Here is a 14,276-nt window from a genome sequence, read left to right on the forward strand (position 1 = left end):
ACACACATCTACACTCCCAAACATCCTGCTAGCAGGGCAGGTAAAGATCAGGTAAAACTATTAATATTTTTTTATCAGATGTAAAGAAAACCAAAACAGACATGAGTATCCATCTTGTGGTTCATGTCATGGACACTCCATTTGTGAGGAACATCTTGGTTAAATTCAGTAATTCAGCAGCAGTGGAATGACACCACAGCACTCACAAAACTCTGTGTATTGGAAAGAGAGGAACAAAAGAACAAATTACCTTGGAGGGGCCCGTGCATCACACCAGTGTAAATTGAGACTAATTCATATTGGTTTTGCTTTCAAAACCTGTCAGGGATGATAAAACTGATGGATGCAGAGCAGGTTTTAACTGCTCCCATGGCCACAAAGCTGGAGATCTTGCCTCCTACTCCTCCTATTTCTCCTCCTGGAAGGAACAGGGCACTGTTTCAGTGCTCAAGTAACACTGTTGTTCTTTGTAGGGAATGTCTGAAATCTTAGAAAAGGGCTTTGGGATTAACCTGTCAGAAATCCTGAACTACTGCAGTGTGGGAATAAATGTGACCTGAAGACTAAGAAGTTTGTCTTGAAGGAGTTTTCGATTTTACCAGCATCTTCTCCTGTCAAAGCTGATGAGCAAAGCCAAATCATATAGGTTTTTTAATCAACTAGTGCACCTTTCAGAACTAGTGCAGCACATCTGGCAGCCTTACCTTAAAAAAAAAAAAAAAAAGGAAAAAGAAAAAAAGCAATAGGGTTTCCAGTGAAGGTGTGACATATTTAGGGCCTTAATCTAGATTATATCTCTCCCTACAGCACATGAAAGGGCTTAATCTGCTGCAGACTTTTCATTCCTGATATTTGAAATGGTGGCAAACTGAATATATTACTTGGTAGAATGTTTATGTTGGTGCATTCCTGAGAATCATCCCTGAGCTAATGAGCTGCATTGTGCTGTGCACCCCCTTGAGTAGAAAAGAGGAAATCAGAGATAATTAGGCTGTTTAATTGCTATTTATTTATTACAAAATAATATTGAAAGTACCATTTATATTTTATCTGACCCTTTTTCATGGCTTTTGAGAAGAGGACAACAATAATAATAATGGCAAACTTGGTGATCAAGTGCCCCCTCCAGTGTGCTTGCAGATGACAACGAGCTGAGTGACGCAGGTGACACACCTGAAAGACAGAAGAGCATCCAGAGGGACCTGGACAAGCTTGAGAAGTGGGACCATGGGAATCTCATGCAGTTTAACAAGAGCAAGGGCTGGAGCTGTGCCTGGCCTGGGCAATCCCAGGCAGCAGCACAGGCTGGGGGAAGAACTCACTGAGAGCAGCACTGCAGGGAAGGACTTGGGAGAGCTGCTGGATCAGAGGCTGGCCTTGAGCTAGCCAAGGGCACTTGTAGCCCAGAAAACAAATGGTGTCCTGGGCTGTATCAAAGAGCAGGTCCAGGGAACTGATTGTCTCCCTCTACTCTGCTTTCATAAAACCCACCTGGAAAGATAACCACTGCCAGCAGAAGTTAATCCCAATATCTTGAACACAGTATTTAATGTAAATAACTACACCAAGGTACAAAGACATCTTTCTCTTGATGTTCCTCTCTATCATCTTACTCTTTTCACACCTCAATACTGAACATTATCAATAAAGATAGCAACAGGCTATAGTTCTTCACAAATTCTGTCACTAAACTCTTAAATCTGCACATTTTCAAAAGGAGTAGTTCAGGTTGGCAGCCCCAAAATCAGAGACAGAGAAGCAAATGCTCTGAGAACTGAGGACCATGAGGGGAGCTCATGCTTGAGAGTGCTGGGATTTCTCAATCCTAATGGCACAGCACAAATGTTGACCTCTTCCCATAAGAAAGTGGCATAACAAGTGTATCACACACATCTAGGTCACACATGTGTGTGTGTCTGCCCACAGACAGGGCAGTGACCCACAGGAGCCTGGAGAGGCCTTTGCCTGCAGCTGGCAGGTGGAAAAATGTGATAGCTGAAAAAGAATATGACCTTATAACGATCTGAACTTCTGCAGAAGCTAGAAAAACCCAGACAAGACAAAATTAGTATCTGGGAGACAGTAAGTTATTCCTCTGGATACGGAAGAGGTCCCTCATTTGTCAAGGCAGAGAATTTCTTTCAAAACAGTTTCCTTTTTAGAACAAATTTGATGCCAGTAGAATTTGTGAGCTGGAAAAAGGAGCAAAGTGGTTATCTTTCGCTTCCAGAGTTAAGGAACAGCTTTGAAAAGTACTGGGAAACACTTACACACTCTGCATTCATAAACATGCATGCAATAAACTCCTTTCATTTTTAAAGCCAAGCACTGCCACGTGGGAATTCCACACACTTGGTGGTTTTTATAGCTCATGAAAACATCTGTATTTCCCTCCTTTGTGCACAGATGATTTGAGTCTCACCCAGAATACTGAATAGCGTAGCTATATTGAGTGTAACTCCCTGCTATTGCTGTGCTGCCATGGGATGATCCTCACAGTGGATCCTGCCCAGGCTGGAGCACACAAACACAGCCAGCAAGGATGCCTGGCATCAAAAAAGATAAAAGGATGTCTGGTTTATGAACAATCAGTTTGGAGACAAATGGAGGTTGGAAAAAACGTAAAATCAGTTACCTGGAACAGCAACCAAGCCATGAGGCTTCAGGATCTGTGGTGATGAAAGTCACCCAAGGCTCTCCATGACCACAGATCTCACCATGAAGCAAAGCAAGGCACATACAGAAACTTAATTAGAGGGAAGGATTCACCAGCTCTCATAAAGCACAAGTTCTTCTCTACTGAGTTTTCTCAGACCCTGCTGACTCCCATCAGCCACCTGCAAAGTGTGATTGTGTCACTCTCCCCATCCCTGGGGGCTCAGGGGGCTCCTCCACGTGGATCTGACTGTGGACAGTCACACCAGGCACTCCCCAGCACACAGGGGGCTGCCAAAAGCAACTTCTGTCTTGCAAAATCATTGAATGGCTCAAAAGTAGAGCAATAATTTCAGGCGAAATAAAACATAATCCCCCAAACCTGAAATGTGCAAGACTGGTTTGGGATACTTTAGAGTAATCCAGCAGGGAGCCACTGAGAGTTTGGGATGAATACCTGAGCTGTGACTGTTCTGTCACTGTAACCAAAGCCAGAACTTGGCACCAACTGCAGAACACACTGTTTGTTGGGCTGCACCAGTCTGGAATAAGAACACCACATTCAAACCCATGAAAACTTTCCCCATCTAGAAGTATTCCATATTTTTCCTAAACTTCTTTTCCTAAAATTCTTTTTTAAAAACAAACAAACAAACAAAAAAAAAAACAAACAAAAAAACAAACAAAAAGCACGTGCTGCTTTGCTTTAGTCAAAAGCAAAGCAGCACCTGCATTGCACATCTTTAATTCCCAGGCTTTGTGGCTTAGTTTCTAAAGCAGTAATGGAACCATACTGACTTCACCTTTAAGTAAGCCTGGCAAGAGAGATTTTATTAACTTCAAGAAGGAAGAAGGGACAATGAACCAATGAATTTGTATCTTTAAAATGGAGCTTGCAAAAGCAGCAAATATATGCAAGGTTCTAAGTCTTGCCTATCTCGAAAATTACTTGAAGAGGGTTTTTTTCTTGTTTTTGTTTGGTTTCTTTGGGTTGTTTGTTTATTTTGTTTTTGTTTGGTTGGTTTTTGTGGTTTTGTTGTTGCTGTTGTTGTTGCTGTTTAATTCAATACATTACTGTTTTCTAGAGAAATAGAGTATTTACTGAAGCAGAGTGGTGCCCCTGAAAAAGGCTTTTGCAGGTCTGGTCTGGCTCTACTGTCCAACTAGAACATGTCATAATCACAGACCCTCCAGCTAAAAACTAACAAAGCCCCTTCTTTTACAACTTCACAAGGTTTCCATAAAAATTCAGGTAGCCCACTGAGTACATACTACTTTGAGTGCAGCCATTCAGACAAAACCAGCTATCAACCACCTCCTTTGAAAAAGTGCATTTACAACCAGAGATGGTGCAATAAAGAATGCACAGCACCTACCCATCACAGCATGGACTGTCCTCACCAGAAGCAGCAACACTGCGTTCCAGGAATATTTACCAGACCACAGGACAAACTATCTCTTAAAGAGCCACAGATTTAAGACACAGTTCACTGCTGCCAAAACAAGTTATCCTGAGGAATTAATCAACCAGTTTTATGCAATTCAGGCAGAGCTGCCTCCTCATGACTTCAGGCAAACAACAAACAATGGTGACCACTTGCTAGACTGGTGTCTTTTGGCTCTGCACGGTCTCCATTAGCACAATATACTTTACAGGTATCTCAGTTTTTGTATGGGTTTTTTTTTTAATGTTTCAACTGCAATGATTTCTAAAGTGAAAAAAATGCCTATGTAAAATACAAATGTCTTCTGAAACTCTGATAAAGTCAACTTAGCAAAAGGAATGCAGAATGAAATTCTTACCTGTGTTTCCTGAGTGAAGTGCAGCAGGTTTGAGTGGGAAGGCGCTGAAGGACCTTCAGTGTGTGTGACCAGAACCCAGTGAGGCACAGCTCCGGAGCTCCTGGGCTGAGGGCAGCTGCTGCCATGGAGAACACGACCCTACCAAGTGCCTGCACTCACATTTGGTCACTTCCACCTCTCCCCCCTCTCCCAGAGCAGGGCCTTTCCAAGAGGCTAAGGGCAGAGGGACTCCTGTGCTGCAGGCACTGGGTACTGCAGCCACCATCCAGGCCACAGCCCCGAGGGGATACAGCAGGCAAAGCTGCTCTCGGTAAGGACCTTCTGTCCAAGGCAAGGGAGAAGTGCTGAGACCTCACACTCTGAACATGCCATGTCCTGTTTCCACACCAGCAGCTGCAGAATATCCATCATCTGCATGGGATTCCTGCTCATTCACATGCATGGGAACAGGATTTAGACCCCAGTTCAAGATTCAGCAAATGCCTAACGATCACCAAAACAAAAACCCCAAAAGCCCTGAAACAAACCTGCTACAGCTACAGGTCCAAGTGGGAGACCAGAAACAATCACATGAAGGCCAAAAAAGTCTGTACTTTAAAAAAGTTTCCTACTACATACGAGAACAAATGCAGGATGTGATGTTTGCTTAGTTTTATTAATTTATTTTTGCAGGAATCTGCAACTTGGAGTATGCACTTTCTGGAGGTACCATGCATGCATAGCCTCTGAATGCTTTTATACAATTTCATCTCTTAGTAATAAGTTCATTCACAGCATACACAAATCTAGAATGTAGACACCATATATACAGGATTAAACAAGATCGTGTCTTCTTTTTTTTAATGAAAAAATTTAACAGGGTTTCACACAGCAGGAAGTATGGATTAGATACACTGGTGCCACCATAAATAAATAAGTTTCAAGAACACAGTTTTTTAAAATTGGTTTCAAAGATACTGGAAATCCAGGATTATAATATTGCATTAACTCCACTGATTTCTGATTATTCCAAGAAAAATATCTGCATTTATGGACATATACAGCAAGGAAAGCCCCAACTGAAGAAATGTGGCAAAACTCAGTCATGTCTGGGTTCATGTAAGACTGACTTTTTGAAACAAAAACAAATGCAGCTGCACACAGAGACAGTACTGACTGTGAGATGTGATATCTGTGCATGTCTTCCTTCCTTGTGGGATTTGGAGTCACTGCAGTACAGAGCACATCAATTTTGTGGTACCAAATTGGCTGTTGAATTCTTTATGTCCAACCATCCACTTCTCATCAGGATAGTCACGTTCACATTCTAGGGTACACCACTGGATTTCAAAAGAACTATCATCCTGATGACAAGCTTGTTTTTAACATATTTAATATTCTCACATTCTTTTTAAAAACATTCTTTATTGTTTTTATTTTGTCCCCATTTCAACTCAAGTATTTCTATTTCAGTTTCAAGGGATTTTACAATCAATATTAAATGTAGAAGTATTTAGAAATTGAAAAAGTATTTAGAAATTGAAGTGAGAGATGTATAGCTGGGAGAGATAAAAGTAACTGAGAGAAAAGCTGCGTTTAAAAATAAAAACAAACGTGATTCAGTAGCATATCATAATCCGAAAGTACTGAGACCAGCTCTTTTAAGAATTATTACACCTTTTCACCACACCTCCCATTTTTAAAGGGAAACACACACATACCACAGACACACAGATACACAATTCAATCTGATCTAAGACTACATTTTACAAAGTACTTCCTTTCCTTTTCCTTTCCCACCCCCTTCCTCTTCACCCAAACAAGACTAATAATTACATCAAATTAAAAGTAGATCCAAAGTTCAGGATTCCTTTTGGTTTACTATGTTCTGAATAATCTTCCAAAAGCCCCACTCTAAATAAACTTTTAAAGAACTACAGTAGTATCTTATAATTAAAGGGAATTCATCTTAATAGCACAGTAAATATAAAATAAGCTTTATAAAATTTCAATGAACAGTGAGATCATTTTGAATAACTGAATGTCCAAGTCAGTTACAAACTCTATCAATCTAGTAGCACAGTTGAGGGAAAGCTCAGTCATTAAGGAAAAAAGAAAATACAAGTAGTGCATTAAATCAACATCATCAGCATCCCAACATTCTCTCTCTCACTCACACACACAAGTTTTATACAATACAGTGCATTTTGTTGCCAGCTGACATTAGGGTTTTATGTGCATTCAATAAATATTCCATAAACCAATCTTTTTGGTATAATCTACAATTCAGTTGGGGTTTGAATGGCATCACCTGCTTTCAGAAGGAAAATGGATCTTCCAATAGTCAAAATACAATTACATTCTAACAAACTAGAAATATTCAAGCACCATGTCAAGTCTTTACTATTTAAGTTTGAGTATGGGCATTTACAAGTAAAAGGATACAACAGAAGGGTGTGGTGGTTTTGTTTGTTTGTACAAGCAACAAATGAGAGTAATTGAAATAACAGAGCAAAGTCACTGGTACAAAGGACTTATTTTTCAATTTAATGGCACTCACTCTTCCAATGAGTATCTTGCTGTGGTGGCAGCCCTCCTTCTCTTCCTCTGGTGAAGATGGGACTAAGATTTGCAAGTCTCCATGTAAGGTTATTGCAGTTCAGGGCATTTTTGGACTGAATGCATATTTGCACCTCCTCCTTTGAAAGTAGCATCTATTCTGTCTGAAAATGGCACAACTGTGTTTTTGCATGACACCCTACTCTCATTTGCTGACTGTCACTTCAGTTGCTATCTATCTTTTTTGTAATTCCAGCAAAAACAAATGCTTCTAGAACTTCACCAGAAGTACAAAGGAACAGAAAATTGAAATAATACAATGGCAAAGGCATCAGGATAGAAAAGCCACGAAGTTACTGGTATTGTTTGGAGTCATTCATTATACAGCTGACAACAGCAATGCTTCTGCTCATCTGTTTTCTAGTTCTCAGTTTTGTCAAACTCTCCACTGACACACACAAAATTAATATCTGGCTTTTAATTTCAGCTGACAGTAACTGACAGTGACTTTCTTACCCCCTTCCACATGTGATGAGCTCTCCTCACAGCAGTGTAAATCACTGGGAAGGCAGGAAAACTATCTCTGATGCCTTTGACTTAGTTTTGCTCATTAGTGGTGCACACTGATTGCTGGAGATCTCTTAGCTTATTTTAATTTATCATGAAGATTTAGTGCAAGAACATATTGAAAAATGCCAGATAAAATATTGGTTCCTCATCTAAGATCAACAGTTTGGTTCTTACTGTTGTCTTTATAAACCGTGGGGAAAGAAGACACCAGATTGAGCAATGCAGTCAAGATGAGTTTTTCTCCACCCACCCCTTGCAAATGCTGCTTTATTTTAAATAAAGATTCAGACATATGATTGTTCTACCACAGCTTAGCATGTTATCACACATCGAGTGAACTGTGGTAATTGACAATATGGATGTGGCTGCCATGAGCTAAGAACAACTTAAAATAGTTTCAAAATTTCACGGTAAAGTTAATAGCAAATTTTGCTTTACCAAGTCAATTACCATAATTCAGCTGAAGTGCTTGGCTGCATCTCTGAATTGTGATGAAGTTATACCATAAAAACTCAAATGCACTGTACTAGCCTCTGACCAGTACACAGAACACCCTATTCAGTCACACAGCTGTGACACAGAATCATTCAGCTGCCCAAATCCAAGGTCGATCTCAAAGTATCGAGTGCTTAATTCCAGCAGCCTGAAGCATTCAGACAGATTGAACATCACCTTTAGAATACAGTGTATCATAGGCAGATAAGTACCAGTAGGATTTTCAATTGCAAATCTTGTGTTCTTTAACCTATGACAAATATTTCCTGACCAAAATAGAAAGAATGCAGTGTGTAATTCTTCAGGATCTGGCATCTGCTATTTTGTACAGGCTGGTTTATTAATAATGTGCAAATAAACCTTTACTGAAGAGCTGATTAATCATTTTTCAGCTAACTTTGATTTGGGGCACAAAGTACCTTCTGTGCTGTAAACACCATGAATTCTTCACAAATTGGAAGCTGAAAAGGCCTAAGGAACTGGGTACAAACTCTTCTCAAACACAACCAGGGCTGAGCCCAAGTCTTCCAAATGGAATCTGGAGTAGCCTGTGTTTGGCATATCTCACTGTGCTGCTGCACAGCACAGGCTCAGAAGGTTGTACAGAAAAGCATCCTTTGAGCTTGGAAACACGACGGCCCAATGAAAGCATGCAGCAGGATTTTCATCTGCAATGTGGCAGAATTCATTCTCGGTTTATTACCAGTGTTGACACAGCCAGGTGGGCACTGTACAAGCAAACGGGATTGTAGAAAATTACCTCTGATTATACTCTCTGTAACACTCACACAGTTCCTCACTTAGTCACCTCAGGTCACTATTTCAAACAGCAATTTTTTGTAGACATAAGTTACCCTGAAAAAAAGCAGCAATTACAAATACCCTTCTCCTTGTTTTTTTTATACATTGCAAAATTTATCATTGCATTTACCTGTCTTCTTTTTCAGTAGCTTACAATCTAGAAGCACAGGGAGCCTTTGTTTTCCAGCTAGCTGTGGCCAGGTTAAGTCACCTCTGGCTCTTCAGTTTTTCTGGTTAAGTTTTTCTTCACACCATTACTACAAGTCCTATAATTTTCTTTAAAAAACCAGTAGTTTTGGGTTGGTTGTTTTTAGAGCCACTAAGCAGTAACTATAACCACAGGAATAAACACCAGTAGTTATTTGCTTTCCTGCATACATTCTTCTCAAAATTAATCCTTTTACATTTTCAGGTTTCATTTTCTGCTTTGCTCACTACAATGGGAAGGAATTTAACCCTTAATTTATTTATTTATTTTCTAGTGCAGCAGAAGCAGAAACATCCTAACACATTACCCCCACCCCTTGCAGTATGAAGATTGTTGACTGGCAAAGGCCGGGCAGGTGGACTGAAAGGTTCCCCATGTTTCCTTCTCTTACAGCTGTTGGCTTGAGAGCCTGTGTTCAACCCAGTGCAGCCCTCTCCTGAATTTCAGGTGTATCGTGGCATTTCACACTGTTCACAGCGATTTAGTGCTGGGTGATTTAGAAAGGTGCAGCTACCACAATTCCATGGGGCCCCCTCAAAGTCTTCATCTCTTGGCTGAGTCCGAGGAGTCTGTTTGGAGCTGTTTTGATGCTCTAAAGAAAAGCCAAAAGACAACATTTTATTTCAGAAGAGAAGGATTAATAATCAAGATGACACTACTGAAAGGTCTCCTAATTAAACAGTCTATCTTAAAATGAACATGGAAACCTCTTCCTAAAGCACTTCTAACTGAGTTTGTGAAATCTGAATATTTGAAGTATTTCACTTCTGTGAAGAGCCACTTAACTGTAACACCTTAAAACCAAGAAGAGAACTCATCCCTGTTAGGTCACTGATGCTGCTAAAGGTTTAATAGCTTAAAGTATACAAATTTGTTACTGGCACTGCAGCACCATCCTGTTAAGGTTTACACACAGCAGTCTATTTCCAAATCTTTAACTACAACAACCCTGCTTCACCTGAAAGGGAAAACTACTTCTAACTTAGTTGCTTCAAGCAGTCTGACAAAACATGTATTATTTCTAGCATTAATTCAGGCTGAAAAAGAACACAATCTAAAAATAAAACGACAGGCCTATTTCAAAACAAGACAATTCCTCCTCATGCCTTTGAAGTAGGGATATATGTACATGAATCAGCATTTAAGTCTGTTTTCACTCATAAAATCAGTACATATGCAAATCACACAGTAGGCCTTAACCCACAGAAACACTCAGTTTTCCATGTCTCCTGACACCACCTCAACACCTCAGGTTATCTACCATAAGTAAGGAATACTCCCAGGATGTGGAAACACATTAGAAAATGTTAATATTTATTAACACACACACCTAGAAGGTATGGCTAGGATACACACCTGCTAAACATCTGTGAACTCATGTCTAACAAAGGCCTACAATTTGTAAGTGCACACAAAGGAATTTGCAGTTGCTGCCCCACCTGCCTTAAGAAATGCAGCAGACCATGATGACAACCTTAGTGCAGATAGCACTGAATTATTCAGAGACAAACAAAGGAAATAAAAGTAACCTCTTTGCTTAGATGCAGTCTCCAGGCCAGAAGCTGCACAGTCACATCAGAAGTGCTTGACCTCAACAAATTCCTGGTAAGCCAGGCAGTGTGGGCACTCACTGTGTTCCACTGACTGGCCAGATGGCAGCACAGAGCACACCCTTGTCTGCCCACACCCGTCTGGCTGCCCACGCTTTCAACAGCTCAATATTAAACAATATTTATTATTTAACACAAAAAAAAAAAAAAAAAAAAAAAAAAAAAAAAAAAGAAAAAATTGATGCCTTCATGCAACAATCCAAGCTCTGAATACAGTACAGCAGCCCCACAACTGATCTCTAATAAGCTGGCAGACAAAACCTAGAAGCTTGTTGTACAAATCCTTACAAGGCACTATCTTCCTAACTGCCAAATAAAACAACTCATTGAGTTTTGCACATTATTTTGCTTTGAAATAACACATTAAATATGGTAGTGTAATTAAGAGAGTGTCTTCAAGCACCACAGAGTTAACAACTCCTTAATCAACTGCATGATCACCGCAATTTAAGGTGACTCCACCAGGCACACCATGGCTCACCTGGTGCTACTGCTTTCCTGGACACTACCACCTAACGCAGGGAACTCCTCCCAGTATTATCTTTCCTTTGAGCCACAAGCAGCAGTTCTAGGCCTTCTCTTTCTTTTAAATTTCCACACAGTAATAATTTTATTACATTGAGGAGTAAAACACTTACTTCAAAAGAGAAGGAAAATTTCCTAATATGAATTCAAAATTCACCTACAGAAACCTTTGTGGGGTGTTACTAGCAACCAGAACTCATTTAAAAACTTTGGAGTGTCAGGGAGATCGTAGGATTACTGATTCAGAAGAGCTGCTTCCTTTCCACTACGAAGTGCAGTGCATGCTAGTTACAGCAAGAGGAGACACAATATTATAAATCTTATCACACATAACATTTTCAGGGAAAAGAAAGCTGTTTTTTCTGTGTCAGAGCATAGGATCCCACACTGGCTATTTCAGCTCTTTTTTCTAAAAGGGAATAACTATAATCAAGGTGGTATTAATAGAACATTCATTCACAACAGTCTGACTGAGGAAAACAAGTTGTAGCCAGGATTACTGCACTTATAGAAAAATGTTCTGGTTTGAATTATAGACAGAAAAGTTAAATAACTAGAGCTGCTTCCTGTCACCATGGGAATTGTTTAAAAAAAAAAAAAAACCTCACTTAATGCAGATTTAGTGATAATGCCTGTTTGTTAACCTACCTTTTTTATATGGCTTTGGTGGCACAACAGGACCAGGCTCTATGTTATCATAGAAGTTACATGTGGCTTTCGGATCAAAGTTTCCTGTTAGAAAAGAAAAAAAAAGTGTAACTTGAAGATTATTTAAATGCCTATGCCAGTGACATGAACATCCAAAGGCTTCTTATTATGACATCGTATCTTCCCTTGTTCACAAGTTTTGTCACATATTTTTAGTTTTCTGTCAATCATAGTAATTTTTAGCAGGGCAATCCCATATTGAAAAATCAACTCCAGCTCAACATTTTGCATTGCTGTGAAAACATGTGAAATGTACATCTTCCTACAGGATACTTCCTTGATAAAAAAGGACTGTGCATCTCCTTATCTCTTTGATTCTATCTGAGACAAGTTTCTGCTACAAAAAATACTTTAAAAAAACCTTGTAAATTTCTGTTTGCCATCCTCTTGGTTGCAACTCTTTGTTCAGTTCTGTATTACCTGGCCACAGCCTTTGTCAGCAAAAAGTTAAAATTTTAAGTGAAGGATCTTCACAAAGGAGTAATTTTTTTTAATATGCTCTTGGCATCATCATTTTATGTCACCACTTTCTTGCTAATGGAATTTAACTTGACCAACAGAAGTATTAGCAAGCCAAGTTGATTAGGCTGCAACTGAAAAAACGCCCACCTTTTAGAGGTAAGTTGTCACTGCTAATATAAATTGAACTCTAAAACTCCAGACATTCACATTCAAGCACATGCCATATCAGAACCACAGGATCATTTAGGTTGGAGAAGACCTCAAAGATAATTAAGTCCAACTGCTACCCCAGCACTGCCAAGTCAATCACTAATCCAGGTCCCCAGGAGCTGCATCGATGGGTTTTTTAAATACCTCCAGGGATAGCAAACCTACCACTTCCTAGGCAGTCTGTTCCAATGCTTGACAACTCTTGCCCTGAAGACATTTTCCTAATCTCCAATCTAAACCTGCTCTGGTGCAACTTGAGGATGTTTCCTCTCATCTGCCACTTGTTACCTGGGAGAAGAGACTCCATCTCACCACAGCCTCCTTTCTAATTATTGTAAAGAGCAATGGGGCCCCCCTGAGCCTCCTTTTCTCCAGGCTAAACACAGCTGCCTCAGCCACTTCTCATGGGACTGACTCTACAGAGAGGGACAATCCCTGCCCTGGTCCTGCTGCCACACTATTGCTGATCCAGTCCAGGTGCCATTGGCCTCCCTGGCCCCTGGGAACACCTGGATCATGTTCAGCTGCTGCTGAAGAGCACCCCCAGCTCCTTTTCCTTCAGGCACATTTCCAGCCACTCCTCCCCCAGCCTATAGCTCTGCCTGGGGTTGATATGACACTTTCTGAACCTCATAAAATTGAGCTCGCTCCATTAGTCCAACCTCTGCAGAGCCTTCCTAACCTCCAGCAGACTAACATTTGTGACCATATCCAAATGATGTTTCTTAAAAAGTATCAATTCAATACCTCTAGATTGAAGGAGATCAACTTCTTTCAGTGTACAGTCAACATTTATCTGGAGTTGTCTGTTGAGGCTTCTCAATCTGGTCATTTCCTCAGGCTAGAAAGAAACATCCCAAAATAGTAATTGTGGGAAAATCAGCATCTTATTTGAAAAAGAAATAACATTGCTATATCTTTGTTAACAGCTTTACTAAAAACTGAGTATAGATAAGACACTGAAAGAAGCCCAACTGTTGGGCCCACTAGCTCTAACTCAATTGCCCTCAAAAAACATTCTATTGGTATGTGAGGAGGAAAACAAACAAGTTACTTAATATTAAAATTCATTAGTAAGATGACATAGCTGAAGTCAAGTTTATAAAACCACACACATTACTAAATTCTGTATAAATGGATGACTTCCTACCTGAGTTTGCATCAAGATAATAAAAAACAGAATACAAACTGCAGCCCACATTAACTATTACTTGCTTATAACTGAATAAGGTCAAAAGTTTATTCATTTGCATCAACCCAAGGAGCTCCAAGAAGCCCAACCTTTTAGCTCAGTATATTTAAATCATTCAATGATGAAAGAATGCAATTATTTTTAACAGCATAATCAGTTATTTAAGTGCGTATATTTGCATATCATTAAGAAACCCTAAGTTACTGGAATGGAAAGCTTTCTTAATGCTAGCAGCATCAATCACTAACATATTTTATCCTAGGATACATTCCAGCATCACAGTCACAAAATCACAGAATATTCAAGGTTGCAAGGAACCTCTGGAGATCACCTAGGACTTTGCATCCTAGAAGTTTACCAAGCCTGGCTTCCCCTTGGTGAATCTATGTGACTGCTGCTGACCACTTTTTTGTCCTTCATGTGCCTGGAAATGGTCAGCAGCATTAGCTGCTCAATCACTTTCCCAAGGATCTAAGTGAGGCTGACCAACCTGTAGTGT

At 39.9% G+C, this 14,276-nt stretch overlaps 1 protein-coding gene across 5 annotated transcripts in view; it reads right to left on the reverse strand.

Annotated features, from left to right (window-relative positions):
- Positions 1 to 5,094: 5,094 nt before the first annotated feature.
- TAB3 (TGF-beta activated kinase 1 (MAP3K7) binding protein 3) overlaps positions 5,095 to 14,276 on the reverse strand; it is a 41,796-nt gene continuing 32,614 nt past the window's right edge. For 4 of the 5 annotated variants that reach the window (XM_030234416.2, XM_030234417.2, XM_050971967.1 and 1 more), the window contains 3 exons: positions 13,333 to 13,426; positions 11,854 to 11,937; positions 5,095 to 9,662 (listed from right to left, as the gene is read on the reverse strand). In XM_030234416.2, the coding sequence (XP_030090276.1) occupies positions 9,514 to 9,662; positions 11,854 to 11,937; positions 13,333 to 13,426 (327 nt within the window). In that variant the 3' untranslated portion in view covers positions 5,095 to 9,513. Of the gene's footprint in view, positions 9,663 to 11,853; positions 11,938 to 13,332; positions 13,427 to 14,276 lie in introns of those variants that run through there. The other variant, XR_003945539.2, reaches the window with a different exon arrangement.

The sequence above is a fragment of the Serinus canaria genome, chromosome 1 (genome assembly GCF_022539315.1).
Source record: "Serinus canaria isolate serCan28SL12 chromosome 1, serCan2020, whole genome shotgun sequence".
Taxonomy (NCBI): Eukaryota; Metazoa; Chordata; class Aves; order Passeriformes; family Fringillidae; genus Serinus; species Serinus canaria.